The sequence below is a fragment of the Somniosus microcephalus genome, chromosome 27 (genome assembly GCF_052327205.1).
Source record: "Somniosus microcephalus isolate GS21.2 chromosome 27, FLI_Smic_1.0, whole genome shotgun sequence".
NCBI classification, from domain to species: Eukaryota; Metazoa; Chordata; class Chondrichthyes; order Squaliformes; family Somniosidae; genus Somniosus; species Somniosus microcephalus.
In genome coordinates this window covers 12,587,840-12,614,671 of record NC_141013.1, presented here as the reverse complement: position 1 = coordinate 12,614,671, position 26,832 = coordinate 12,587,840, and the positions used below count along the sequence as shown (strand labels likewise).

Here is a 26,832-nt window from a genome sequence, read left to right as displayed (position 1 = left end):
AGCACGGAAACCAGAAGGTGCTCCTGAAACTACCTGAGAATGGTCGGGAAATGAGGAGAAGACTGGGGAAGAAAAACACAGCCTGGTTTTGGCCAAACCAATGGCAAATTGGGGAGAGATTTCAGATGATTAAGTAATTTTTTAGTCTATTTATAAAAACAAATGGCTCTGTGACTTTGTTTTTGTTGTGCAGCCTGCAGATCATGGTCTTCACCAGAACTTTCAAACTGTCTTCAGTGATATTGTTGCCAAGCTGAATGAAGTAGCAAATGTTGTGCAGAAGCAGCAAATGTTCAAGACCATGCAGAGGTTCTACAGCCAGATTTGGTCCATCAATCTTCCCATCTTCCCTAGCCATTTGGTATCCCAACTAAGAGAAAAGTTGTGGGATGCATGGGAAAGCCTACATGTGAGGAAAAATGATGTCCTATGTGGTCTTTTCAATATCTTACTGGTAAGTGCCTCTCCAAGCTCCAGCCCTGTCGCAGTAAACAGTGAGCAAACTACTAGAAAGCAGGTTCACTTTGCATCCACAGGAGGTGCTTGCCGGTGAATCATTTTGGGTATTAGTAAAAGGGTCTAACCCCCTTTCCATTGTTTTTTTTTTTTAATTGCGCAATTCATTTTTTTTAAAGCACACTAATAGGCAAGCCTGAACATTTTACCACATTTCTTACTTTCACATGCTAAATTTCTAATTTACGGTCGGGTCCTCCTCGGGTTAGGCATGTGATGTAAGTGGCACCAAACTGTTGGTAGGAGGAGGCTCTTGTGGAGCATAAACACCGGCATAGACCAGCTGGGCCGAATGTCCTGTTTCTGTTGTCGTGAATGCTATGTAAAAACGAAGTGATGACTAATCTATAATTAGTGCTGGTTACAGACATACTTCAATACATGATCATCAGGGTTCAATGAAGAAGAGCATTTTCTACAAGGTCCTAAGTATTGGTAGCAAACTGTGATTTTACCATAAGTGGTGAAAAGTGCATCGGAAGGAAGGATGCATGAGAAGCACATGGAAGATTGACATGACTTTTTCCAAGAATCTCCTATACTATTATGCATCAGAATTCAATGGAACATGTTCTGCCATGCTGTTTATCTGTTCAGTTCTGGGACTCTTTGTATCTAACCCTACTTTAAAAGTCATTCTTATTAAACGATGCATTCAAATTTAAAGTCACATCTGATACTGCGAAACCGCAAAGCAATTTATTCTAGCAAGGAATAATTGCGATTAAAACTTAACTTGAGTTCCTTCTAGCTTGTGCTTTTCAGATGGTCCCAAAGAATCAAAGCTTTTGGGGAAACTCCAACATTTCCTGGATGGCTCATTTAAGGGAGAGTGTGTCCGAGTGCGCCACGGAGCTGAATAGATCGAGAAGGTCCCAGAATTAAGCCTCGTGCTTCCTGAATTTCCTTTTTAGAAAGGGATGGATTTTTTTCTTTGGCCCAATAACTTCCTCTTGTTTGTAAAAAGTTCATGTTCTTATGACCTGCCTTGTCACGAGCAAATTATTTTAACTGAATTCTATAAAAATTTGTGGGAACCATTTAACCCTGAAGAATCAAGTTAGTCCATCCCTTCCAGATATTGTCTGTGAACGTCTGTTGCTAAGTATCACAAACTGACAATCGGTGCTGTGGGCAATGTCTGAACCTTCTGTACTTTGAATAAGCTTAGCCTCAGTACTTGAATAATACTGTTAGCCCAAAATGGCATTTAACTTTATTGTCCCATTTTAAAAGGATCTTGGTGATCGGGAAAGCAGAGAATCTAACAGAGCCAAATTTGTGTGTGGAGCTCTTGGAAAGTGTTTATTTTACTACTTTTGGGGAGGCAAGCTCTTGTGTTCAAAGTAAAGGATGTCCATCTGGGAAAGGAACTCTTCTTTTTGACACTAACTCCCCCTATGTTAAGTATAGGCCAGCCAGATGGAGAGTAGATTTCCTTTTAAACAAATAGTGTGCCTTAATTGCAATTCTTGAGAGTAGCAACTGCATCCAACCTGCTTCCATTTCCTATACAAGCTATTCTTCTGGCCACTGAATAAAAGTTGCTTAACGTGAGCATTATGGAATGGTTTATATTTTTGCTAGGCCAAGGGTATTCAGGGTTACAGACCGAACCAAAGTGTGTAGATGGAGTTGAGGTACAGATCACCATGATCTAATGAGGAGCTGAATGGCCTACTCCTGTTCTGACGGTTGAAGAAAAACTAAACTCGTGTGGGGATTTGGGGGGGAGAAACCAAGGTAAGTAGCCACAATAGAAAATTCAAAAAAAGGGGGTGGGGATTGCGGACAGTTAGGAGATAGGAGGCTAAACTAAATAGTGCGTGCAAAACTGGCCAGCCGACCTTCAACTCCATTGCTGGTGGATTTGGAGTGATTCTTGAGAAGTAGGATCCAGTATAGTGACCCCAAGGTACTGTATATGGGAATTTTTAATTGTATATTGAGAAACCCAAGAGAAGGGCAACGGCTCATGGTGCAGACCATCATCAAATTTGAAGGGGTGAGTTAAGCGATGACCAGCTTGGGTTTTCAAAGCCTTTCTGTTGTAGGAAGAAAAGAACGGAGGGAGGCGAGGAGCTCCATGGGAAAGAATTGGAGTTGGCCACAGGAAGGATTTAGAAAAGCATCTAAGACACCATATTTGGGAGGAACGAGAAAGGAGAGTTCAGAGGAGCAATGACCGCTGTTGAACTAGAAAAGTCGTGACTGAGTTATTTTGTTAATATGACCTTTTTCGTTGACACCTTTTAGAATAACAGGAACTCGCATTGCCTTTAAAACATCTTTGGATTAGCCAGCTTGGTACAGGACAATCTCATGTGTTTGCAGTATATAAAATGCACTCCAGATTCTTTCAATTTAAATTACATTGCAGCTGCATATCTAAATGGATTTGTGTAACTTTAACCTTCCTGGCTTCGATCAAAGCAGGTGCTACTTGTGAAATGTCAAATCAAGCCACACCATTGAATCACTTTGGGTTTTGATGTGTGTGTGTTTCTTGAAGAGTAGGGGCATTCTTCTGATGTCCTGGTCAACATACATCCCTGAATCAACACCACAAAAACAGATGAACTGGTCATTCACCTTATTCAAGGGATATGTGAACAAGGGGATCATTTTGACTTTGTGCGATAGTGTGGAACCGGTGATGGCGGGTTGGCAGCCCGTGTTGCATTCTATTGATTTCAATGGAAATAATAATCGGCAAAGATGTAAAACGGGCTGCCAACTCGCTATCGCCCATTTTACGCTATTGCCCATTTTACACTATCGCACAAAGTCACGGTGTTTTAAATGTGATAACTATCTTGAGGAGGGTGACTAACATGAACAGGTTGGGCCGAATGGCATGTTTCCGTCTTGTAACTTCTATATATTTTTATGTATTACTGTTTGTGGGAACATTTCTGTGAGCCAAGTTCTCTGCTTCGTTTGTATACATAAGTGACAACAATTCAAGAGCAATTCATTGGCTGTACATTTCTTTGGGGTGTCTTGAGGATGTGAAAGGGCCCCTGACACCCACCCTCCCCTCACCAAAATGAACATTGTCATGGGATGGAGGGAGACCAAGTACTTGCTCCATAAATACTGGCTCTTGCTCTTCTATATAGTCAAGAAGGAGTTAGATATATTTCTTAAGGCTAAAGAAATCAAGGGATATGGGGAGAAGGCAGGGACAGGGTACTGAGTTTGGATGATCAGCCATGATCTCATTGAATGGCGGAGCAGGCTCAAGGGGCTGAATGGCCTACTCCTGCTCCTATCTTCTATGTTTCTCCACCCCCTCTCCCCTCAATCCCATCTCCATAGTATTCCTACTTGGGTCAACTTTCAGACCTGAGTGGCACTAGTAACCTTTCTGCTCCCAGAGACCAGCCTTGTACCTTGAAAATGTTGTGACTTGAGTTCTGGCTGGTACGGAAATATTCATCTAGTCTCAAACTGACACTTTGGCAACCTTCCTGGGACCCATTTGTTGCCTGCCTGGCAGCTGACTGCATGCTGGAAGAAAAATACTAGACTAATTCTTTCAGTCCGGAGATTTGGCACCACTGGACATACTTGTGTATAGCTTTGGGCACCATGTTCTAGCACGGATATAAAAGCAATGAAAAACTATGCAGCATAGATTTGCCTGGGCTATAATGGAGGGGGTTTCAGTAATAGAGACTTGAGAGGTTGGGGCTTCTTTGGTAGAGCCGAGAGGTTAAGGTCTCCAAGGTTATGATAAAGTAAATAGTGTTATGGGGAGGGGGCTGACATAGAAGATAGGAGTAGGCCATTCGGCCCCTCGAGCCTGTTCTGCCATTCAATGAGATCATGGCTGATCATCCAAATTCCGTACCCTGTCCCTGCTTTCTCCCCATATCCCTTTAGCCTTAAGAAATATATCTAACTCCTTCTTGAATATATTTAATGAATTGGCCTCAACTGCCTTCTGTGGTAGAGAATTCCACAGGTTCACCACTCTCTGGGTGAAGAAATTCCTCCTCATCTCAGTCTTAAATGGCTTACCCCTTATCCTGAGACTGTGATGTTCGATTCGTGGGTAAATTAAGCTGCTGTGGTATCCGCTAGGCCCACCCGATCGCACCGGTGTAGGCCTGAGCCATTTTCATAATTGGGCCTCATTTAGAATAATATTTGTGAGCTGCCAGCACTGAACAAGCACTGACGGGCAGCTCGCCGATCAGGGGCGGGAAACCCGCCAGCTCCCCAGCTGAGCTGGAAGCGGAGTGATTTTGGGGGTGGTGGGGGCGGTTTAGTCTAGGAAGCTCGTGTGAAGAAAAACATCACCCAGACTTGATGGGCTGAGTGACATGTTTTTTATTTTGTGCAGTTGCATTCTATGAATTAAAAGGGAGCAGAGACTTGAGACTACGTAGAAACTAAAGTGTGAAGCTTTCCACAGGAATGTAGCCGAACGTTGCTTTGATTGGTCCCAACTATAGTCTGATTTATTGATGGAAAGACTTGCTGTAGTAAAACATCAGTATTTTCTGTATGGATGTTGTAATTAAACTAATAGAGGGTTATAAACAATTTCTTTAAAAGACTGCGGCCCATGACAGTGGCTCAGTGGGTAGCACTCGCGCCTCGGATGAGTTATAAGGTTGTGGGTTCAAGTCTCACTCCAGAGATTTGAGCACAAAATCTAGGCTGACACTCCAATGCAGTACTGAGGGAGTGCTGCGCTGTCGGAGGTGCTGACTTTCGGATGAGACATTAAACCAAGGCCCCATCTGCTCTCTCAGGTGGACGTAAAAGATCCCGTGGCACTATTTCGGAGAAGAGCAGGGGAGTTCTCCCTGGTGTCCTGGGCCAATACTTTAACCCTCAATCAACATAATCTGGTCATTATCACATTGCTGTTTGTGGGAGCTTGCTGTGTGCAAATTGGCTGCCGCGTTTCCTACATTACAACATTGACTACACTTTAAAAGTACTTCATTGGCTGTAAAGCGCTTTGGGACGTCTGGTGGGCGTGAAAGGCGCTGTAGAAATGCAAGTCTTTCTTTTGCTAAGGGGGACATGAATGAAGACATTTTTCGAAGTCCATAGCAGCTCATTTTGATGGCGTCGAGGCCCATGGGGAAAGGCAGTGGATTGGCAAATATGTAGGATTCTTCCCCTCCTGAGCTGCCATCTATTTAACAAGGGAATGTCTTTGTAGAGGAATGGGAAGGTGTTTTGTTCTGGGCGAGATTCTTTTTAATAAAGACTCTCATTCTTTGCCGTTCTTGCTGTGTAAGAAACGGGTTAACTCAGGGGGGGCAGCAAATCTAAGACCCATACTTTACAAGTTTGACATTCCACACCAACAGTCTTTTAGTCTGTTCCACCTAAGAGACTAAAGTTAATCCAAACTAGTTTGGTGGACTATCCTTGCCTTGAGCACAACTTCGAGCAAAGATTATACACTTGTTAGTTCAGTATTTTTAAATAGTCTAGTTCAAAATGAAATGGTTTAAAGGTGCTGTGGTACATTTCCTTTTTTTAAATAAGAAATGGCATGTAACAGTGTAACATAGACCATGTGCCCTCCCCCACCCCCCTTTCTTACCTTGTATGGTGAAACAAGCAAATTGTCTTGCTTATTTTAATCCACTTAATCCTATTGAGACACACAATCCTACTTCAGTGTTTTGACAAGTGCAAATTTTGAAGTAATGTCCAAGATTAGCCTGGAATGAATCAATCTCTAGGGGCCAGTCACCAGTTTTAACTTGTACTCTCTCCCTCTTTCTCTAAATATTGATGCAAGATGTTTTTGATTTACTTTTCCTGCTTTGTTTGCCTGGCACGCCTCACTTCCCTATTGCGTCTTTTTTTCCCCTGAGCAGATTCTGCCCCATAAATCTCAACCTCACAGCCAGGGCACCAACCGATACAGGAGATTTTGCAATGTTCCTGTCTGCAATTTAAAAAAAAAAATAACACTTTATGACACCTGTTAATTTTATTTTTTATCTTGCATTATCAATAAAAGGCTGTTTTTTAAAGCCAATTCTTTACTTGATCGAGTTCATGTGAGGGTTTTGCCTCCCCTCTGCTCCTCGGTGTACTGAGTCATGCTGGAGTGCCAGCAGTGTCCAGGACCTCACCAAGGTGGTTGTCCATCGGGTGTGATCTCTTCTGCTCTTGGTGATCGCCATCTCTGCTACGGTCTTTATGGATGTCATTGCTGGGTCTGTATGTGATCGCTGGATTGTAAAGCACTCTGCTGGTGAGCTTCGAACACTAAATTATGATTTAGTGTAGATCATAAGTGTGTAGTAGTCACCTTTTTAGCCCTCCACTACAGTGGACTTTTACATTCATTACACACAATTGTTTAATTCCACCCCGGCACAATGGGCTGGTGGAGAATACATTTGATGGTTTCTGGAGTCTTTGTTTTTGTGTGGCTAAACCTGTTAAAGAAGTAACAGACTGTATATTGGGAGGGGGCTTTTAGTCTTTACTCTAGAGGGTGTGTTCCAAGTGTTTTTTTTTTAATTGTTTAGAATATGGGCATCCCTAGTTCCCTGAAGGTGGCAGGGGCCACTTCAGAGGGCATTAAGAGTTAACGACCTATTGTGGGACTGGAGTCACATGTAGGCCCGAGTAGGTAGGCAGGATTAGCAAGCCAGTTAGGTTTTTATGACAAGGTAGTTTATTTTGGACACTTGTCTGAGGCTTGCCACAAATGACCAATTTGGTTTTGCAACTTGCTATGGTGGGATTTGGCTTCACAAGCTCAAGGTTGCTAGTCTACTGCCATAACTATTAGGCTAAAGTAGCCTACCTTTTTTAAGCAGAGCATGTATATTACAGATGTAACCGCTAGTCAGTAGATAATGATGTCCAGACTCAAAGCAATTTTGACAATATATTGGCCATTAGCGCAAGGTACCAGAGATACTTGGTACCCATGGAACTATATATTGGCAAGAGTTGATGTCCACAAGAGAGAAGAAAAATTGGGAAGTGTGGGAGGACTTCTAAAGCTTGAAGGTGAAGTAATCCTAACTCTGTTAATGGTAATACATCTTGGACCCTGTTGCCTCAAAGGTGAACCCTTAATGGATGGTAAACAAGGTATGATCAACTTTGATTCACAGTGGTCTGTACCCTCTCTTGCCTCACTCAGTAAATGTTGTCTTGTCCTAATGGTTATGAAAAAACAGCTTGTTTGGCTTCGCTCTCTGCTTGTGGTGAAATTGGTAAGAGAAAAATAACACCGCATGAGGAAAAACTGCACTGGGCATTTTGCATAGTGACATCAGGCACGAGATTTCCTTGATTGGTATTTACACCAAAATTATGAATGGGTGTTAATGCTAGAAATCCTAATCCTGAAATCCTCAGGTACAATGGCCACGATTTCCCCTACCTTGGCAGGTCCGGTGTGGCCAAGGTTGGTGGCGGGTTGCGACCCTGCTGCTGGTTCCAGCCAGCTGTCCAACGTGATATTACGCTGATTGGACTTGCTAAGTCCACTCAGCGCATTTCCCAGCCAATTGAAGGAAGCGGGTCTGTTGACATCACTTGATGACGTGTCATCAGCCGGTTTCCTTAAAGGGGCCATGTCCAAATTGATTTTGACAGCTGTGCTGTCGGTGTTCTACAGCATTGAGGTGCTGCAAACACTGCACAGAGGTGCAGGGCTGTATCCAGGCTCTCCTCTGACTTCCTCCATATGCTTCTGGAGGGAGTCACAGCACACAGGGAGGCCCTCTTCCCTTCTCGCAGGTGGAAGAGACCTCTCCAGGAGACCAGCGCAGCCTGGTTGCACATTGCACAGGAGGGCACAAGCAGGGATGTCGTTAGGAGGACCAGGCTGCAGTGGTGCAAACCTTTCAATGATCTCGGTAGATTGCAAAATGTTACTGCAAAGCCACACTCCACCTCATCCTGCTGTGCCACTCATCACATCCCCATCAACCTGCCTTCCCTACCCTACTCCTGCACACCCTTACTCACACCAACATACCTTGCACCTCCACCCATCCATCCCTCTCTGTCTACATTATCACTTCCCCATCTCACTAGCCACCCCTCACACTCTCCCTCATCCTAGTCCAATCGTACCAACTAACAACACAAGGGTAGGCACTTGGGTGTTTTAGCCAATGTTCATGTGAAGTTTCTATTAATGTGCTGTCAAAAATTGATATCTTTATTTTCAACATTTTGCATTCTTGGATAGATTTGAGTGGCTTAGTGAGTTGCAGTGAATGGTGAGACATAACCGTACCCTCCCCCCCCCCCCCCCCACAATGGTGATGAGTGTGAAAGGAATGGCTTGGGCATTGTAGGGATGCTTTATGGTGTTGGTGTGGGGTGGAGCCAACTTGGTGCATCATGTGGCAGCCAGGGTGTACAGGGTCAAGTGAAGTAAATCTGGCCATGGTGAGGCCATCCCTGGCCTCCCGGGCAGCAATGTGGTCGGATGTTGATGCCCTTTGTCTTGTGCAGCATCAGGTGATTGCAGAGAAGGTTGCTGGTGGTGTTGGTGTTGGGGCTGATCGTGGTGGGATTCTGAGGACCAAAGTGTGAGAGTTTCAAGGGCACCGATGCTGATGGAATAGGTGGCAGGGGACGTTCAGATGACCGAAGCAATCTGTCAATGGTGAGAGAGGTTGTTCCAATGAGGTGGCACGGGATAGAGAGTTTGCTCCAAACACTTGCAAGCTGCATAAAGCTTAGTCTGTCTTCCAAATGCAGTAAGCAACAGATTCTGACCTTGGAAAGTTAACAGCTATGAAATGGAAGCTTTTATAGCACATTTGCAGCTGTCAACTTAAATGACCCCATGGTGAGACAACTCCAGCCCTGCTTACCTGATGTGATCCCCGAGCAACCGGGAATCCATGGGTGAACTCTTATAAAAATTTAAAGGTGAGCTTAAAATAGTTTTGTGCCTGTTAACAAGCTCTTAATCATCTAAATTGCCTCCCCCACCACTTGGTGTCGGGTATATTCAGCGATGCCAGACCCGACATCGGGGAAACTAGCATGGTGGCGGGTTCGCTACCCGCTGTCAAAAAATAAACACCCGACCCGCCACCAAGCGTGCCTGCTGATCCCCCCCCCCCCCCCCCCCAAACCCGACAAATTCCCCCCCAATGTCACCACGCATAGTGACAGAGCTGTTTCCTCGTTCTCTCCATTGTCTGTACAATGGAAGATTTAATTACGTAATATTTTTAATCTGTAAACATCTAGAATTGGAATCTTTTGATCCATAAATTCTGCACTAGTGGCTTGTCTTCACTAGAGCCACATAGTCTAATCCCAGCTCTGCTGGTCAATGCCGGAAAATGGCTCTAGCTCTGTTGTTTTGTCCATTTTAAAAAAGAAATAGGATATTAGCATTTTTCTACTAAGCAAATGGCATTCTGTTTAATTTTTTTTAAAGGTATTTAGAGATCTTCCCCTTTTTTTTGAATGCAGACATTTACAAAACATTACAGTAATTGAAGCAATGGCATGCGAAGTATGTACACCAACATTGTGCAGTCCTGTGTATTATGGTCGTTGTATAATCAAAAAATGCTGTGGATCAAGTTTCAGTTTGAAGGGTAAATATGTGGATCTAGATCTAATGCAAGACCCTGGTGTAGCACATTCCAGCACTAACACATACCATGCAATGATGGGATATAGTTGTTGCCTTCCTCTTTCTACCCATCGGCTGTCTGAATACATGACCTTGGTTATGATGCTGTAAATATTTTACACAAGGGCCGGGCACTTGAAGGAAATGGAGTAAGTTGCTGCGGGGGTACTTTTTGTATGTCTCATGCCCGCTGGCTCTCGGGCAGCATTGGTGCCCATTCTGGGCTGTAAACGAGCAACTTCTCACTGCTCCAGCAGAAGCTCAATTTGCTTGGTCCCAGTATCTGCTCTTTCCTGCTTCTTGCCCTTGTTACTCCTAGCAATAAATGCAACATAGGGCAACTAGGTTACGGAGCTGATAAGTTTTCTAGTCAACCATCCTGGTGGGTAATTACTTGGTGACAGCAGCCTAAATTTTGACGAATCTTCACTCCAAATTTCAGCAAACCTGGAAGCGGGAACACAACAGTATCATTTCTAGAAGTGCGCATCAGTCCCTTCTCACTTGTTTTCCTTATAATGACTAGGTTGATGGTAACTGAAGCCATTGCAACCCAGAGCTGCCAGTACCTGGCAGTGTTGCCTATTTCTTTTGAAACTTACCCTTGGACTCTAGCTGCGCTGTACACTTTTTTTTCCAAATGAACAATTGGATCATGTTGCATTAATCATTTTGGCATGGCACAGTTCTGGTTCTTTATTATAATAATAAATGGTGGTCTCTACATTGGGGAGACCAAGCGCAGATTTGGTGACCGCTTTGCGGAACACCTCCGTTCAGTCCGTAAGGGTGACCCCGAGCTTCCGGTCGCCTGTCACTTTAATTCTCCGCTCCACTCCCACTCTGACCTTTCTGTCCTCTGCCTCTTGCACTGTTCCAATGAAGCTCAATGCAAGCTTGAGGAACAGCACCTCTTTCGATTAGGCACTTTACAGCCTTCTGGGTTCAACAATTTCAGACCATAATCTCTTTTCACATGGCAGCTGTTGATGATGATTCTGCCATTCCCATTTACGCCTCATCTAGGCTCATCTATTTTGTTTCTTAACTTGTCCCATTACCATCTCCTTTTGCTTTGTACTATCATCCCTTTTGTCATTTAATCACTCCTGCCTTCCACCCTATCTCAAACCTTCCCTTTCTGTTCTTTCCTCCCCTCCTCCCCCCCCCCCCCCCCCTTTCCCTGCCCCTGCACTTACTTAAAACCTGTTACATCTCTAACTTTTTCCAGTTCTGACGAAAGGTCATCAACCTGAAACGTTAACTCTGTTTCTCTCTCCATAGATGCTGCCTGACCTGCCGAGTGTCTCCAGCATTTTCTGTTTTTATTTCAGATTTCCAGCATCCGCAGTATTTTGCTATTCTATTATTATTAATGTCTGTTGCGGGGAAAGTATTAGCATCTGTCATTAGGGACAGAGTGACTAAACATTTGGACAGATATGAACTGATCAGCAAGAACCAGCATGGTTTTGTAAAGGGCAAGTCACATCTAACTAACCTAGTTGAATTTTTTGAGGAGGTCACCAACTTGGTAGATAAGGGAATGTCTACAGATGTTATTTAAATAGACTTCCAGAAGGCATGCAATAAGGTTCCACGCAAGAGATTGTTGGCAGAAATGAAAATGTATGGAATTGGAGGCAACCTATGGACATGGCAAGGGATTGGCTAGGAGATAGAAGACAGAGAGTAGGGATAATGGGGATGTACTCCAATTGGCGGGATGTGACGAGTGGTGTTCTAAACATGTAGAATGGAACCTAACTCATGAGGTCCCTCTTCTAGCCTGATGTCATCTGTCATGTGGGACTTCATAAATGTATTGCTATCATGTGACCAGCCCCAATGCTGTAACCAAGGGGAGTGGTAGGGTTTGGGAGTAGATGTGATAGTTGTCCATTGCCATGGAAACTCAGATTCTCATCTGGTAATCACAATAGATGGGAAACCAAAATGGTTGACTAGTTGAAAGAATATTAGACAATTATTGCAGGTTCAATATGGAAGGCCTATAAAATTCTGATGGGAACTCTGCTTTTGCACTTTAAAAAAAAAAAAAAAAAAAAAAATTACAATTTCTGATCTGATGTCCTTCATTTTCTGCCTCTGGAGGAAAGAAGTTGTGAATGAGCCAACATATTTCCTGTTAAATCTGTGTTCTAGTTGTATTTAAGATTAATTACTGACACAGACTACAAGAATAACGTTTCAACAGGTCTTTACTAGTTGGAGGTCAGGGCTATAGTAACAGCGATATCACTACACAGTACTTATATACCGGTGGTCACCACCGGTATTACGTATACAGCAGCCAGAGAAAGTAGTACATCTCAAGGTGGAACAGGCTTAAGTTCTCTAGGTGGAACAGGTTACATACACCACAATCCTCCCTTTTTAGCTTGAGTCATATCCCCATTTAACATAACATAATAACATATATACATATATAACTTCAGGTATAAACAGTTCAAAGGTTCAGTCTCTCAGGAGGCCTTCTGATTCGGGTTGGATAACGCCTTTCAGTGGTCTCTGATTCTTGTTGCTGAGGTGACTCCTCTAGTTGGTTTCCTATGTATTGGACGTCATCATCAGGTACATTCCCTGCCGAGGTAGATGCTTCAGGTTCATTAACGTCTTCCACAGTTGTCTCTGTCGCAACCATGGGTTCGACCCTTGCTCTCGATTCTACCAGTTGATCCGCATAATGCCTTATCACATTGTTACCAATATCTACTGTGTACATCAGAGGTCCTTGTCTGGCTCGAATTGTTCCGGACTGCCATTTTTCGTTTCCATAGTCCCTTGCCAATACTGGTTGTCCTACGTCGAAACTTCGAGTGGTCTTGTTATTAATATGCCGGAACTGTTTGTTTTCCACTTCCCTCCGCACATTTGGTTTTAACAAGTCCAACCTGGACCGCAACCTCCTGTTATAAAACATCATGGCAGGACTTTGGTTAGTTACTGCATGAGCGGCGTTTCGATATGCCATTAGGAAATTGTCCACCTTGTGTTGTAGCGGAATCTGATCATCGTTCATGGCCTTTATTGCCTTTTTGAATGTTTGGACAAATCTCTCGGCCAACCCGTTTGTCGCCGGATGATATGGGGCAGAGGTATAATGTTTCACCCCATTCTTCTTTAAGAATTTTTGGAATTCTTCCGACACGAACTGTGGTCCGTTGTCCGAACATATCTGTTCTGGCAATCTGTTCCTTGCGAATATTGTTCTTAACACCGCAATTGTCTTTTCTGAAGTAGTGGTATTCATCTTGATCACTTCTGGCCATTTGGAATGTGCGTCCACCGCAATTAGGAACATGGAGTCCATGAATGGACCAGCAAAGTCAATATGTACGCGTTGCCATGGGGCTGAAGGCCATTCCCATGGGTGTAGCGGTGCGATCGGAGGTGCATTTTGCACTTTTTGGCACCCAGCGCAGCTTTTCGTCAACTCCTCTATCTGTTGGTCAATACCCGGCCACCATACATAAGCCCTAGCAAGACTTTTCATCTTAACTCTTCCCCCCCACCCCCCCCCCCCCCCCCCCCCCCCCCAGATGACCTTCATGCAGTTCCTTTAGAACTCTTTCCCTTAACTTGGGAGGAATAATCACTCTTGTCCCGTACATCAAAGTAAAGTACCATGGCAGACGGACAGCTGGTCTTGCCTTGCCGAGAATGCCGGTAACAGAGGATCACCATGTGTTGGCCATCCCTTCACTGTCACCTCGAAGACTCTGGACAGTGTCGGGTCGTTCCTGGTTTCTCTTTCAATACTTGCATTGGTGACTGGTAAACACTCGATGGTCGAATGAAATAACTCAACAGGGTCAACTTTCGTCGTCTCTTCTTCTTCAGGTAGTGGCAGGCGCGACAGCCCATCAGCATTGCCATGCTGCTTTGTACCTTTTGAATTCTATTTGATATTGATGTGCCCCTAGGAAAAGGGACCATCTCTGGAGTCTCTGTGCTGTCATCACCGAAACACCCTTCTTAGGGTTAAAAATGGATACCAACGGCTGATGGTCTGTCAGAAGTGTGAATTTTTGGCCCTGCAGGTAATGATTAAACTTCTTCACTCCCCATACAAGGCTGAGAGCCTCCCTATCGATCTGCGCATAGTTGCGCTCAGCGGAGGTCAATGATCTGGATGCAAACGCGACTGGCCTTTCCGTGCCATTTGGCAACTTGTGTGAGAGTACTGCCCCAATCCCATATGGAGAAGCATCACAAGCCAACCGAATAGGCAGTGTTGGGTTGAAGTGAGCCAACACTTCCTCCTGAGGTGATCAATTCTTTGCTTTTGCGAAATGCCTTCTTACAGTTTTCGCTCCATTCCCATGGTACCCCCTTCTGTAAAAGAGCGTTCAGCGGGTGCAGTACCGTGGATAGATTCGGTAGAAACTTATGGTAATAGTTAAACGACCTCAACTGAGAGACATTATCCGGAGCGGGAGCCTTTACAACTGCCTCTATCTTGTCGGGAGATTTATGAAGCCCCTCCCGGTCAATGACATGACCACAGTACGAGATCCGCTTCTGAAAGAACTCACATTTCTGCCGATTAACTCGAAGTCCATACTCTTTCAGTCTGTTGAGCACCAGTTCCAAGTTTGCGAGGTGTTCTTCATCACCATCACCTGTAATCAGAATATCGTCCAGGTAACATTGTGTGCCTGGAATTCCCTGTAATACCTGCTCCATGGCCCTCTGCCAAATTGCTGGAGCCGATGCCACTCCAAAAACCAGCCTATTATACCGGTACAAACCTCTATGCGTGTTGATCGTGAGGTACTGGCGTGACTCTTCAACCTCCATCTGCAAGTACGCCTGCGCCAGGTCTATCTTGAAGTGTTTCCTGCCAGACAATGAAGCAAAAATATCCTCAATCCGCGGAAGCGGATACTGCACCGTGTGAAGCACCGGATTAACGGTGATCTTGAAGTCTCCACAGATGCGAACATTCCCTGGTTCTCCTGGCTTGTTGCTCGAAGGACGTTTCATAACGGGAACAATGGGCGTAGCCCACTCACTCCAATCTACCTTGGTACACCTGAACGTTCTAGCGCTTCCAGTTCCGCTTCTACAGCAGGTCGTATTGCATAGGGTACCGGTCTGGCTTTGAAAAATTTTGGGTGTGCATGTTCATCAATCTTGATGTTTGCCGTAATTCCTCTGTGTTCCCAGTCCCTGCTGGAACACCTCTTTAGCATCATCCAATATTCTGGAGAATCGTTTAGGTTTGACATCTGTTTCCCCGGAATCTACCGTTAGTGCCTTTTAAGGAGTGCCAGTCCATATTCATTTTCCTAATCCACTCCCGTCCCAGTAGTGGTGGACCTCCTTCAGGTAGCACATAAGTCCATTACTTGGCTTTCTTTGCCCTTGTGGACCACTTTTACCTCTATCTTTCCGATGGGGTACACTCTTTGCCCCGTGTATGTTTTCAATATAATCTCCGTATCCCGTAGGGGAATATGTTGGAATAACCTTTTATAATCTTTCTTATTCATGACCGTCAATGCCGAGCCAGTGTCCAATTCCATCTTTACTTGGACTCCTGCTATCTGAAGAGTGACCCAAATTGTCTGGCGATCTGCATCCTTACCAACGTTGTGTACTCTTAAGCTACCCAGTTCATTATTGCTGGCGTCTGAATCTGACTTCTGTTCGTTCGAACTGTTCTTTGTCACCTTGTGTACCTTTATGTATTTTCCTTGCGGTGACTTTTTGTTGCTGGTCTTCTTTCCTGACCGGCATACTTTAGCTATGTGGCCAAGCCTGCCACACGTTCTGCATTCTTGGTTTTTAAACCAACACTGGTTCTGATCGTGCGTTGTCTTTCCACAACGATAACATTTTACAGTACTCAAAACCAATTGATTTGTACTGAGTTCCGGTGACCGTAGCTTCATTACTGCCGTGCCTCTCGCTGCGGCTTCGTGTGATGCTGCCATAGTGACCGCTTTCTCAAGCGTCAGCTCATTCTCCTCGAGCAGTCGCTTTTGTGTATCTTCTTTTAATAATCCACACACAAATTTATCTCTTAGCGCATCTGTTAGTCCCATTCCAAACTGACAGTACTTTGCTAGCTTATGCAATTCCATTAAATATTCAGCATTGCTTTCATCTTTCAGCTGCTTTCTGCTGTAAAATTTAAATCGTTCCGCTAGCATCAGCGGCGTGGGGTTTAGATGATTTCTCAGGACAGTAACAATCTCCTCGAACGTCTTCTCCGCCGGTTCATCTGGTGATAAAAGGTGTTTCAATTGCCCGTATGTCTTCGCACCCATTAAGTTTAATAAAGTTAGTGCTTTCTCATCTGGGATTTTATTTGCTTTACAATAATTTTGTATGCGTTCTACATACGTGACCCAATCTTCGATGTCGCTATCAAAGGTATTAATGTTCCCATGTTTAGGCATCATTACAATTTTTTTAGTGATTTCCCTTTTTCCAAGATGGCGGCTTCCCGCTCTTGTCTTCGTCCTCCGCCTACAAAATGGCGGTTTCCCGCGCTTGGCGGTCTTTCCTGCGCTCGCCTTCACCCGCTGGCTGCAATGGCGTTTGGCGTGCCGCTGCTGCTCCCCTTTCCCAGCGGTTAGTAACTCCCCCAACGCTGTCTCCGCTTCACCGCGGCTCCCTCGGGCATTTGCGCTTCCCCGATGTCGCGCCTTGCAGCCCGGTTATTAGCACCGGCTGCGTTCGCCTTCACCGCGGCTCTCGCGCCTTCAGTCGCCCCAGACGCTGCGCCTTTTTGGCCTGAATGCGGCCCGGCCCTTATCACCAGCTGCGATCGATGTCCCCGCGCTGCGCCTTTTGGCCCGAATGCGGCCCGGCCCTTATCTCCGGTCGCGATCGATCTCACCGCCCTTATTCCTCCGTCTTCCCTCCCCGTCTGTACAGCCAACGCGGCCGACTTTCTGCTCGCGTCGCTGACCGGCTTACCCACCACCGAGGTAAAAGGAAGATAGCTGACTGCCGCTGATGGAGGCTTCGAGTTCAGGATATCTTCTGCACTCCGGGTTCTCGATGCCTGCCACGCGACGTGTCTTCCAGCAGGGTGATGAGGGTGGATGCCTCTCTTCAACGCCCGTTCTGTGGACGAAGCCACCGTGGATATAAACTGCCGCAGGGTAAGAATCGGACTCGTCGCCACTGTTAAGTCTGTGTGTTCTAGTTGTATTTAAGATTAATTACTGACACAGACTACAAGAATAACGTTTCAACAGGTCTTTACTAGTTGGAGGTCAGGGCTATACTAACAGCAATATCACTACACAGTACTTATATACCGGTGGTCACCACCGGTATTATGTATACAGCAGCCAGAGAAAGTAGTACATCTCTTAAGGTGGAACAGGTTACATACACCACATTTCCCATTTGGCTTTGAGCATTAGATTCACTTTCCTGTATTAAATGCAAGTTTTCCTACTTTTCATCTTCTTTACTTCAATCTCCACTTCACTTTGAACAAGTGTTACCATTTGTCCAACCCTGAGCTTAATTAGCACTATATTGAGTGTTTCCATGCTTTGACACTAGCCTTTGAGAAACCTTTTTAAAGGAGTTTTCTTTTAGTGTACTCATGCCACTAATGGTGCCCTATGCTTATAGAACATATTAAAGGAGAATACAATGACTTGAACAGAGAGTACAAAAGTGGATTAATTTGTTCATTTCAATCTCTAGCTCCACCTTATAATAAAAACTGAATTTCCCTTCAGTAACCATTTTAGGAAAATATGTGCAGTCATGATGAAAGAATATCTGATTTTGAATTTGATTGCGTCTGGAGTTTACAATTTTTTGTGTGTGTGCCTTTGGCAATACATAATATTTGCAGTTTCTGTACTTGTCTTCTATCTTTTGGGCTCACCGTGACCTCTGAGCTTCAAAGAGCTCCAGCACTACAAACATTGTCTGGAACGGCCTCTTCCTTGCATTGAATGAGGTACCAAGTGGGCAGCACCTGGGGATAATTGGGGAGAGTAAAAGGGGTCCTGATGGCAAGTCCGTTCCCTTAAGTTTCAATTTAAAGTCTGCTCCATTTATATAAAAAAAAATGTATTCACTGATCCTGATGGAAGAGGGAGAGAATATTTAGAGGTGGAAATAATGAGCAACTCAAACGGGAGGGAAAAAAAATAGAAAAGGGATGAATAATCACCTAAGAAGTAATAATTGATTAATTTGAACAGAACAGAATCTTTTTTTAACTTGGTGACTCATTCTGTCTCGTTTGGATAAATTACCTTCTTTAGAATTTAGATTTTCAGATTAAGTGCACAAACTGTCCAGCAGGCATAGCATTTTTAACATTCCCGTTCCTGAATATCTGATTTGGCCATGCTGTTTATCCCTAACTTTTTAGAATGGGGCTCGAATCACATTAATCCGAGAACAAGAGACCGTAACAATGGACCACAGAATCTCTCCTCCGCAGTGTACCTTATCTGACAGAATTTTCACAGGGCGACGCATCGTGTGAGAACCGCGCCTCGTTGTGCAGGTTCATTTTTTATTTGTATTTCAGCCCCTTTTTTTTGGTGAATACAACTATAAAGAGCTCCCTTTGTTGTTTATACTCTACTATCCTTCGCTCTTGTGCCTTGGGCTGAGAAATTAATCTCTGGCGGTGGTGCAAAAATTGGCGGTATGGGATTGGCCGCCCGTTAGACGCAGCACCTGATATTCGGTTCCATTGCCGTATAACGGGCAGCCGATCCATTTTGCACCACCTCCTGAGATGAATTTCTAGCCCTTGGTGCTTCTGTACTGTGTACGCAAGACTAAGGTTTTGCGCAGCTCGGGTTCGAATCCAGCCATAAACCTAAGATCAGATCAGACGACCATTCCCTATTAAAAGGCCAGTAATACCCCCGATGGCCTAATGCATCATCCAGTGCATTACTGAGCCATGCAGATTAGTAAGGCCCTAGCTTTGGTTCCCTGGTCAGTGCTGAGTGGGCAGATCTGGGCCAAGGTGGCAGTAGGGTGCTGCAATTGGTCTTGGCACCCGTGGAGTAGGGTGGAGAGAAAAAACAATCATTCCAGGTTTCAGGCTCCTGATTGCTATCCAGTGTATTGTGCTTGAAAGTGAATATCAAGTGAGGACTTGACTCTGATGCCTCTACAGTCAAAGAGCCTGCTAACAATCACTGTCTAGTCTCAACAACTACTTGTATTTATATAGTGCATTATTGAACAAAATTTGACGCCGCACCACATAAGGGGATATTGGGACAGGTGACCAAAAGCTTGGTCAAAGAGTTAGGTTTTAAGGAGGAGAGAGAGGGAGCGAGGCAGAGAGGTTTAGGGAGAGAATTCCAGAGCTTGGGGCCAAGGCAACTGAAAGCACAGCAGCCAATGGTGGAGCGATTTAAAATCGGGGATGGGCAATAGGTCAGAATTGGAGGAGCGCAGAGATCTGAGAGTTGTATGGCTGGAGGATGTTAGAGATGGGGCGGAGTGAGGACATGGACGGATTTGAAAACCAGGATGAGGATTTAAAAATTGAGGCATTGTTGTACCAGGAGCCAGTGTAGGTCAGCAAGCACAGGGGTAATGGGTGAATGAGACTTCGAGCGAGTTAAGATGAGGGCAGCAGAGTTTTGGATGAGCACAAGTTTATGTAGGGTGGAAGGCGGGCCAGGAGAGAATTGGAATCGTCTAAGACAATTGTGACTATCGCACGAGGAAGTTTTCGAGGGAGATACTGACTGCAGGAGAGGAAAGAAGGAAATTAATTAATTTTTTTATTCATTGGATGTGGGAATCACTGGCAAGGCCAGCATTTATTGCCCTTCCCTAATTGCCCTTGAGATGAGCCACCTTCTTGACAACTGAATGGCTGGCTTGTTTTGGCTACTTCAGAGGGCAGTTAAGAGTTAACCCACATTGCTGTGGCTCTGGAGTCACATATAGACCAGATTTCCTTCCCTAAAGGACATTAGTGAACCAGATGGGTTTTTACAACAATCTGATAGATGGCCACCATTGATACTAGCTTTTTATTCCAGATTTGATTGAATTAACTGAATTTAAATTCCCCAGCTGCTGTAGTGGGATTTGAATCTCTGGGTCATTAGTCCAGGCCTCTGGATTACTAGTCCAGTAACATAACCACTGTGCCCCCGGTCCCTCTATAAAATAAAACACCAAGCATTTAAAACAAGAGACATTATCTACTTTTACATTGGCAATTATGTCTTTTATCAATAAATGATGCAAAAAGACATAAACTATTCATCCGGATGATAATACTTCCACTGGAGGTACTTTATGTACAGAGGAAAGTCTTATCAGTGAATTATCTGTCCTGGAAGTAATTATGCTCTGGCCGCCACAGTATGGGAAATAAGTTTCCAACAAATCAGTTCTCTTTGCCTCTAATCATTCCACGTTGTCTGACCCAACAGCCTCATTGTAACTGGAGATTGTGAGTTATTCTTGCCGAACTTGTCTTTGAACTGTTTACCACTGCCTGGCTGCTCCTAGATGTTGCAATACAATGTTAAAACGGGCAAATGTGCCTTGTGCATGGTCTAATAATGGAAGGAAAGTAAACCCTAGTCTGAACATCAGCTACAAAGTTAATGCAATGCGTGTGTGCGCGTGCGTGTTTATATAACAACCACTTTTTTTTTTGTTTAAGCTTGGGAGTTGTGCCAAATTAGGCAGCTAGGGCCAGGATCTCCTCCGAGCTACTTCTGCTCCACCGCCACAACTAAGCTGGAAGTGCAGCGGTATCCCTGTTTATGTGGAACGAGGTTTCCGTTGTACTTGCGACAAGTCGACGAAGCGGGTGTAGCTCTGAGGAAATTTCCAGTCTATCTGGCTGTAATTTTCTGCGAGGGGAGGGGGGAGCCCGGGTTTCCTGCAGGCCATGCCGACTTTATGGCAGGGTCTGATTTGCATGCGAGGCCTCGGTTTCCCACCCGCAGCCAGCCAGATTGAGAGGCTGGCTGGTCGCGGGTGGGTAGGCCTGCAGATGCAGAGAGGGACTCTCGATCCAGGAGGTAGGTATAAAGCCACTTCCCTCCTGGATGCAGCCTTGGTTTAACTGCCGGCTTTCATGAAGTGTGTAAAAACCCGTCCACATGCAGTTAAATTCAAAATGGAGGTGGAAAAAACGAGGCTTCCAGCCCCATTATATTTAAATTGATGTACCGCCTCCTGGGAGCGGGTTGGTTGCCCGCCTACGTTAAAACCAGAAGTGGGTAGGTTGGAGGTGGGATCAGTTGGGAATCCCATTTTTAACCATTTAACTGCCCCCACGCTCCAAACCCACCTGTTTTTTTTCAGGGGGAAATTCCGGCCTCTGTTTGTGGGCAGAGTTGGAATTAAGAGATATAGTGAGAAGGTTGAAGGGAGCCAGTTCAATGGAAGATGACAAGCTCTGGTCTGAATGGCCTTTTGCTGTTCTTAAAACTGACACATGCTGACAATTCTGTTCTTAAGGTTCTGTAGTTAGAGGCTTGGAGAGTTAATAATGATGTGAATTTTAAACTTTTGCTAATTTTCTATCTTCTCCTGAAGGTGCTGATATACTGGGGGTGGGACCTTGAAGAACATGCTAGTTGATTCTGTGTTTATTGCTTTTTATAGCTCCCTGGAATATCTATGACAGAGGATGAGACAAACTTTGAGACCGAAGCGAATCAAAATCGAGGATGGTGTTTTCCCAAGCCAGGGCCACGCAAAGAGGAAATGGCACAAATCTGTGAAGGAACCCCTGAATCACAAGTGGCACAAGGAAGAGAAGCCGAGTCTATGCCCAGTGAGAATTCCATTTCTATGACTGCAATGGAAACAGAAGGTGGATTGCCTTCAGGGTCAAGCTCGGGACAGCGTGAAAAGGAAGATAAATGCCCAGAGCCGAAGATCCCTGATCAACAGTTATCGAAAGACCTCGAGCAACTTCCAATTCAAGTGCCAATCTTCCAAGAGCAACAAGTCATCCGGGAGGATTTTAGGGAGTCTGAGCTGCGGTGTCCCAATTCATTCTAATTTTGAGGAGATCTTGGAACAGCCAGAGCAGCAGGACCATAGCAGAGTGAATTATATACACAATTAGGGGAAACTTGTCACTGCATAGCCATGTGCATTCAAATATTAAAAAGGACCAATTGCCGGTGAAAACTTTGCTCACAAATCTCACATTTTTCTGATATGAAAATGTGCCTAGAAAGTTAGTTCGACCCTACAGCTTTTGCCTCCTAAAACTATTACTAACAATCCGCTTAAAAAGCAGCTGTCTATGTATATGAGCTTTGGGCCGTGCTGATTAAAATTGAAGATGTTTGGCTGCACTTTAGCTGCCAGATGCATAGGTGACGTATTCTACAGAAATAAATCCTAGCTGGTGAGAGGGTGGGTGTGCAGATCAGGATGGGACCATGGCAACACCATGCCAAGAAAGGGAACTGATCCAAAAAATGTACAATGTGGGTGGTAGGGTTAAATAGGGTGGAGTTTTGCTTGCTTAATCTTTTGAAGGACCGAGAGTAACTTTCCAGTACTTTGCCTCAGGCAATGAAACGTGTTGGGTCAAATCCATGCTTGGACGTGGTCCAGCGATGGATTGGGCCTGGTGACTCGTCTGTCACGCTTCACCCGCAATCTTTTGTGTCACGTTTATCAAAAAAAAAGAAAAAGCCAGTCATTTCCTGCTGGTTTCTTCTGACTTTCAGGGATTTACAAGCAGCGACTAATCTAGAAACTTCCCCAGCAGCAAAACAACCCCCTTTTTAATTGGTTTAAGGAGCTGCCTGCTAACGCTCACCACCCAGACACACACTTGAGGGACAGGCGTGTTGTGCCAGTTACCACCGCGCACCTGTGGAAATGAACCTGTCTGTGCCTGGCTAAGACAGGCCCATCGGTTCATCAAGTGTCAGGTTGGCTCAAGAGGACTCTTCTCTTAGTCAGAAGGCCATGGATTCAAGCCCCAGTGCAGGATTTGAGCACCTAATCTAGGCTGCCACATCAGTGCAGTGCTGAGGGGAATATTTTAGATGAGCCATTAAACCAAGTCTCCATCTGCCTGTTCCGATAGATTAAAATACTCAGTGGCAATATTTGCAGTAAAGCTGGGGAGTTCTCTCTGTGCCCTGGCCAACATTTACCCCTCCACCAATATCTCCAACATCTTAACTGGTCATCTATCTCATTTGCTGCTTGTGGGATCTTGCTGTGCACAAGTTGGCTGTTGCATTTGCTTATGTAACAGTGGTAGCACTTCAAAAGTAATTCATTGGCTGCGAAGCACCTTGCGGTGTTTTTTTTTTTTTTTTCTTTCTTTATATGAATCACTGTAGTCCAAAAAAGCTTAGATCTTGGTCCCCATCTTTTAGAAGTCCCCCCTTTTTAGAATAAAAGTTGCAATGGCCTAAGCTGGGAGGCCTATCAACTACATGTGTGCAGTGCACATCCCATCCTCTCAATCATGGCAATCAAATAGTGTACAATGTAAGTTTTCATACTTGCGTACGAGCAGCAAGTAAAGCGCAACAGTGATATGAATCTAAAGGAACGCTCCTCTCAATGACTCATATCCTGTGGTTAGCTTCTTTAGTGTATGACCTTCAGTGTGGTCTGTTTTCCTTCTGATCCCCAGGAGCCCATGAGGCACAGCCAGCAGGCTCATCACGTCTGCCTTTGAACAAAATGGATTGATTGCCAGGGGTTTCTAGGCCAAATTTCCTGAGGTTTAAAAGGTTCAGAAGGTTAGGGAGCGGGACTCTTTTATAAGTGAAGGGCATTGATTGGTGCTGTCGGGTCAGTAAAATTGTAACACGCACAAGGAAACGTGCATTGCCATGAGAGCTGTTAACGGTCCAGCGTTAGTGAGCTGCCTGGAAATTTGTCATGTGTAAACTAGACGCAACATTTTCTTTAGTTCCCTGATTTCCCCCTTCGGCGGGAAGAAAGACTTGCATTTCTATAGCGCCTTTCCCGACCTCCGGGCACTCCAAAGTGCTTTACAGCCAATTAAGTACTTTTGGCGTGTAGTCACTGTTGAAATATAGCAGCCAATTTGCGCACAGCAAGCTCCCTCAAACAGCAACGTGATAATGACCAAGTAATCCCTTTTAGTGATGGTGATTGAGGGATAAATATTGGCCAGGGCACCAGGAATAATTCCCCTGCTCTTCTTTGAAATAGCGCCATGGGATCTTTTACATCCACCTGAGCGAGCAGATGGGGCTTCAGTTTAACATCTCATCCAAAATATGGTACCTCCGACCATGCAGCACTCCCTCAGTACTACACTGGAGTGTCAGCCTGGACTTTTGTGCTCAAGTCTTTGGAGTGGGACTTGAACCCACAACCTTCTGACTCAAGAGGCGAGAGTGCTACCCACTGAGCCACGACTGACACTTTGAAGATCAGCGGAAACCCCGGAGTAATGGGATTGATCGTTTCAGCACTATCCACCGATCTTCCGCCAAAATTTCAGTGGACGAACCCTTTGGAAATTACTGGGGTGTGCTTTTTATGTTAAAGACCATTATCGGTGTAGCAAAGGCAGATGTACATCAGCTTGGTTCTGATGGTAGTTACTATCGCCACATGCAGAAGATTACTAGGAGTTTGAGGTCACTTTCTAAGTTAATACACAATACAGTACAAAGGGAGTGCTACATTGTCAGAGGTGCCATCCTATGGATAAGATGTTAAAACAATCTGCATGTTCCAACGGCACTATGAAGAAGAGTGGGATAATTCTCCCCGTGTCCTGACCAACATACATCCCTTAACTAACACGACTAAAAAGAGAGATTCATTGGCCACTTACTTCATTTTAATGTTTCTGGGGTATTTATTTGGTGCTGTACTTGCCTATGTAAGGCACTGCACTTTGAAGTAATTCATTATATGTGAAACACTTTGGGACATTACTGAGAAATGTGATAGGTTGCTATATAAATGCAAGTCTTTCTTTCTTAGCTGATTTATGAATTTGACGCTGGGTGCACAGAAAGATTTAAATCTTCACTGGGGGACTAAGAGACAAGTGTGAAACTTCCCACAGTCCCGGAGCCACCTCCTATAAACCTTACTTACCTCAAATCTGTGACTCCTGCAGCCTCCCCTTCCTGATACAGTCTAAGAGCTTCTGAAACCTAAGCTTGGTGTGATCTAACCCCTACCCAACTTTACACCTCCACCACCTCTCTCAGCCCATTCACTGCCTCTGTGGCATTAGCCTGCTTGCCCGACATCTAGTACTGGATGAGCCACAATTTCCTCCCGCAAAACATTGCAAAACTGTCATCTTCAGCCCCTGCCACAAACTCGCCACCACTCCAGCCTCTCCCCGGCCACTGTCTCGGGTTGAACCAGACTTTTCACAACCTTGGTGTCCTCTTTGACCCTGAGCTGAGTTTCTGGCCCATGTCCTCTCCATCAGAAAGACCACCTCTCTAACATCATCTGCCTCCGCTCCTGTCTCAGCCCATCTGCTGCTGAAAACCTCATCCATGCCTTGTCGCCTCCAGGCTCGATTTATTCCAATGTTCTCCTGGCCGCCCTACCATCCTCCACCCTCCATAAGCTTCAGTTCCTCCAAATCTCTGCTGCCCATATCCTAACCTGCACCAAGTGCAGCTCACCCATTACCCCTACATTGGCTCCCTAGACTGTAATGCCTCTAATTTAAAATTCTCATCCTGGTGTTTAAGTCCCTTCATGGCCTTGCCCTTGCCCCTCCCTATCACTGTAACCTCCACCGTCCTACAACCCTCCAAGAACTCTACGTTCCTCTGACTCTGACCTCTTGTGCACCCCTACTCTCTTCACCCCACCATTGGCAGCTGTGCCTTCAACCACCTAAACCCTAAGCTCTGCAATTCCCTAAACCTCTCCGGCTCTCCACCTTCCTCTCCTCCTTTGACCCTTCTTAAAAACCCACCTCTTTAACCAAGATTTTAGACACCGCTCCCAATATCTTTGGCTCAGCAACCATGTTTGTCTGATTATGCCTCTAACAAGTGCCTTGGGATGATTTTTGTACCTTAAAGATGCTACATCAGTGCAAGTTGTTGTTGATTTAACGCGTCCTCTCTGCTACTGTTTTCAACCTTGCGAGTGTCCTGCACTGTCTTTTATGTATTAGTTTATCATTTACTCATCTGTGGACAGGACAGGAGGAGAGAAGGAGGGAATAGCTTTCTGTGCTACGTGCTATATTGAAGTCACTCTTGTTTGGTTGATGCTACCTGGCTTAGCTGCTTTGGTGCAATAAAGATTGCGATCAGTATTATTTCAATTTATCAGCATTGAGATTTTATTTGAAACAAAGGAGTTGCTGGATTGTACCACTGTCCACTGTGTGTTATTCTCTTTACCTCAATACTGCCCAGCTCAGCAAAATTGGAAAGCCCACCATGGTTTCATTTAAAGGTGGTGTCGCTGGTGGCTCGGTGGATAAGTGCACTGCCAAAAGTGGTTTGGAGCCATAAAGAGCAGGAAGAAGCATAGAAGATAGGAGCAGGAGTTGGCCATTCGGCCCTTCGAGCCTGCTCCACCATTCAATGAGATCATGGCTGATCATCCAAATTCAGTACCCTGTCCCTGCCTTCTCCCCATATCCCTTGATCCCTTTAGCCTCAAGAAATATATCCAACTCTTTCTTGAATATATTTAATGAACTGGCCTCCACCACCCTCTGTGGCAGAGAATTC

General features: G+C 44.9%; 1 protein-coding gene across 3 annotated transcripts in view; it reads left to right on the top strand.

The window, feature by feature from the left end:
* LOC147099976 (perilipin-2-like) overlaps positions 1 to 26,417 on the top strand; it is a 48,213-nt gene extending 21,796 nt beyond the window's left edge. For all 3 annotated transcript variants that reach the window (XM_085968526.1, XM_085968527.1, XM_085968528.1), the window contains 2 exons: positions 194 to 454; positions 21,752 to 26,417. In XM_085968526.1, the coding sequence (XP_085824652.1) occupies positions 194 to 454; positions 21,752 to 22,153 (663 nt within the window). In that variant the 3' untranslated portion in view covers positions 22,154 to 26,417. The remainder of the gene's footprint in view (positions 1 to 193; positions 455 to 21,751) is intronic.
* Positions 26,418 to 26,832: the final 415 nt, after the last annotated feature.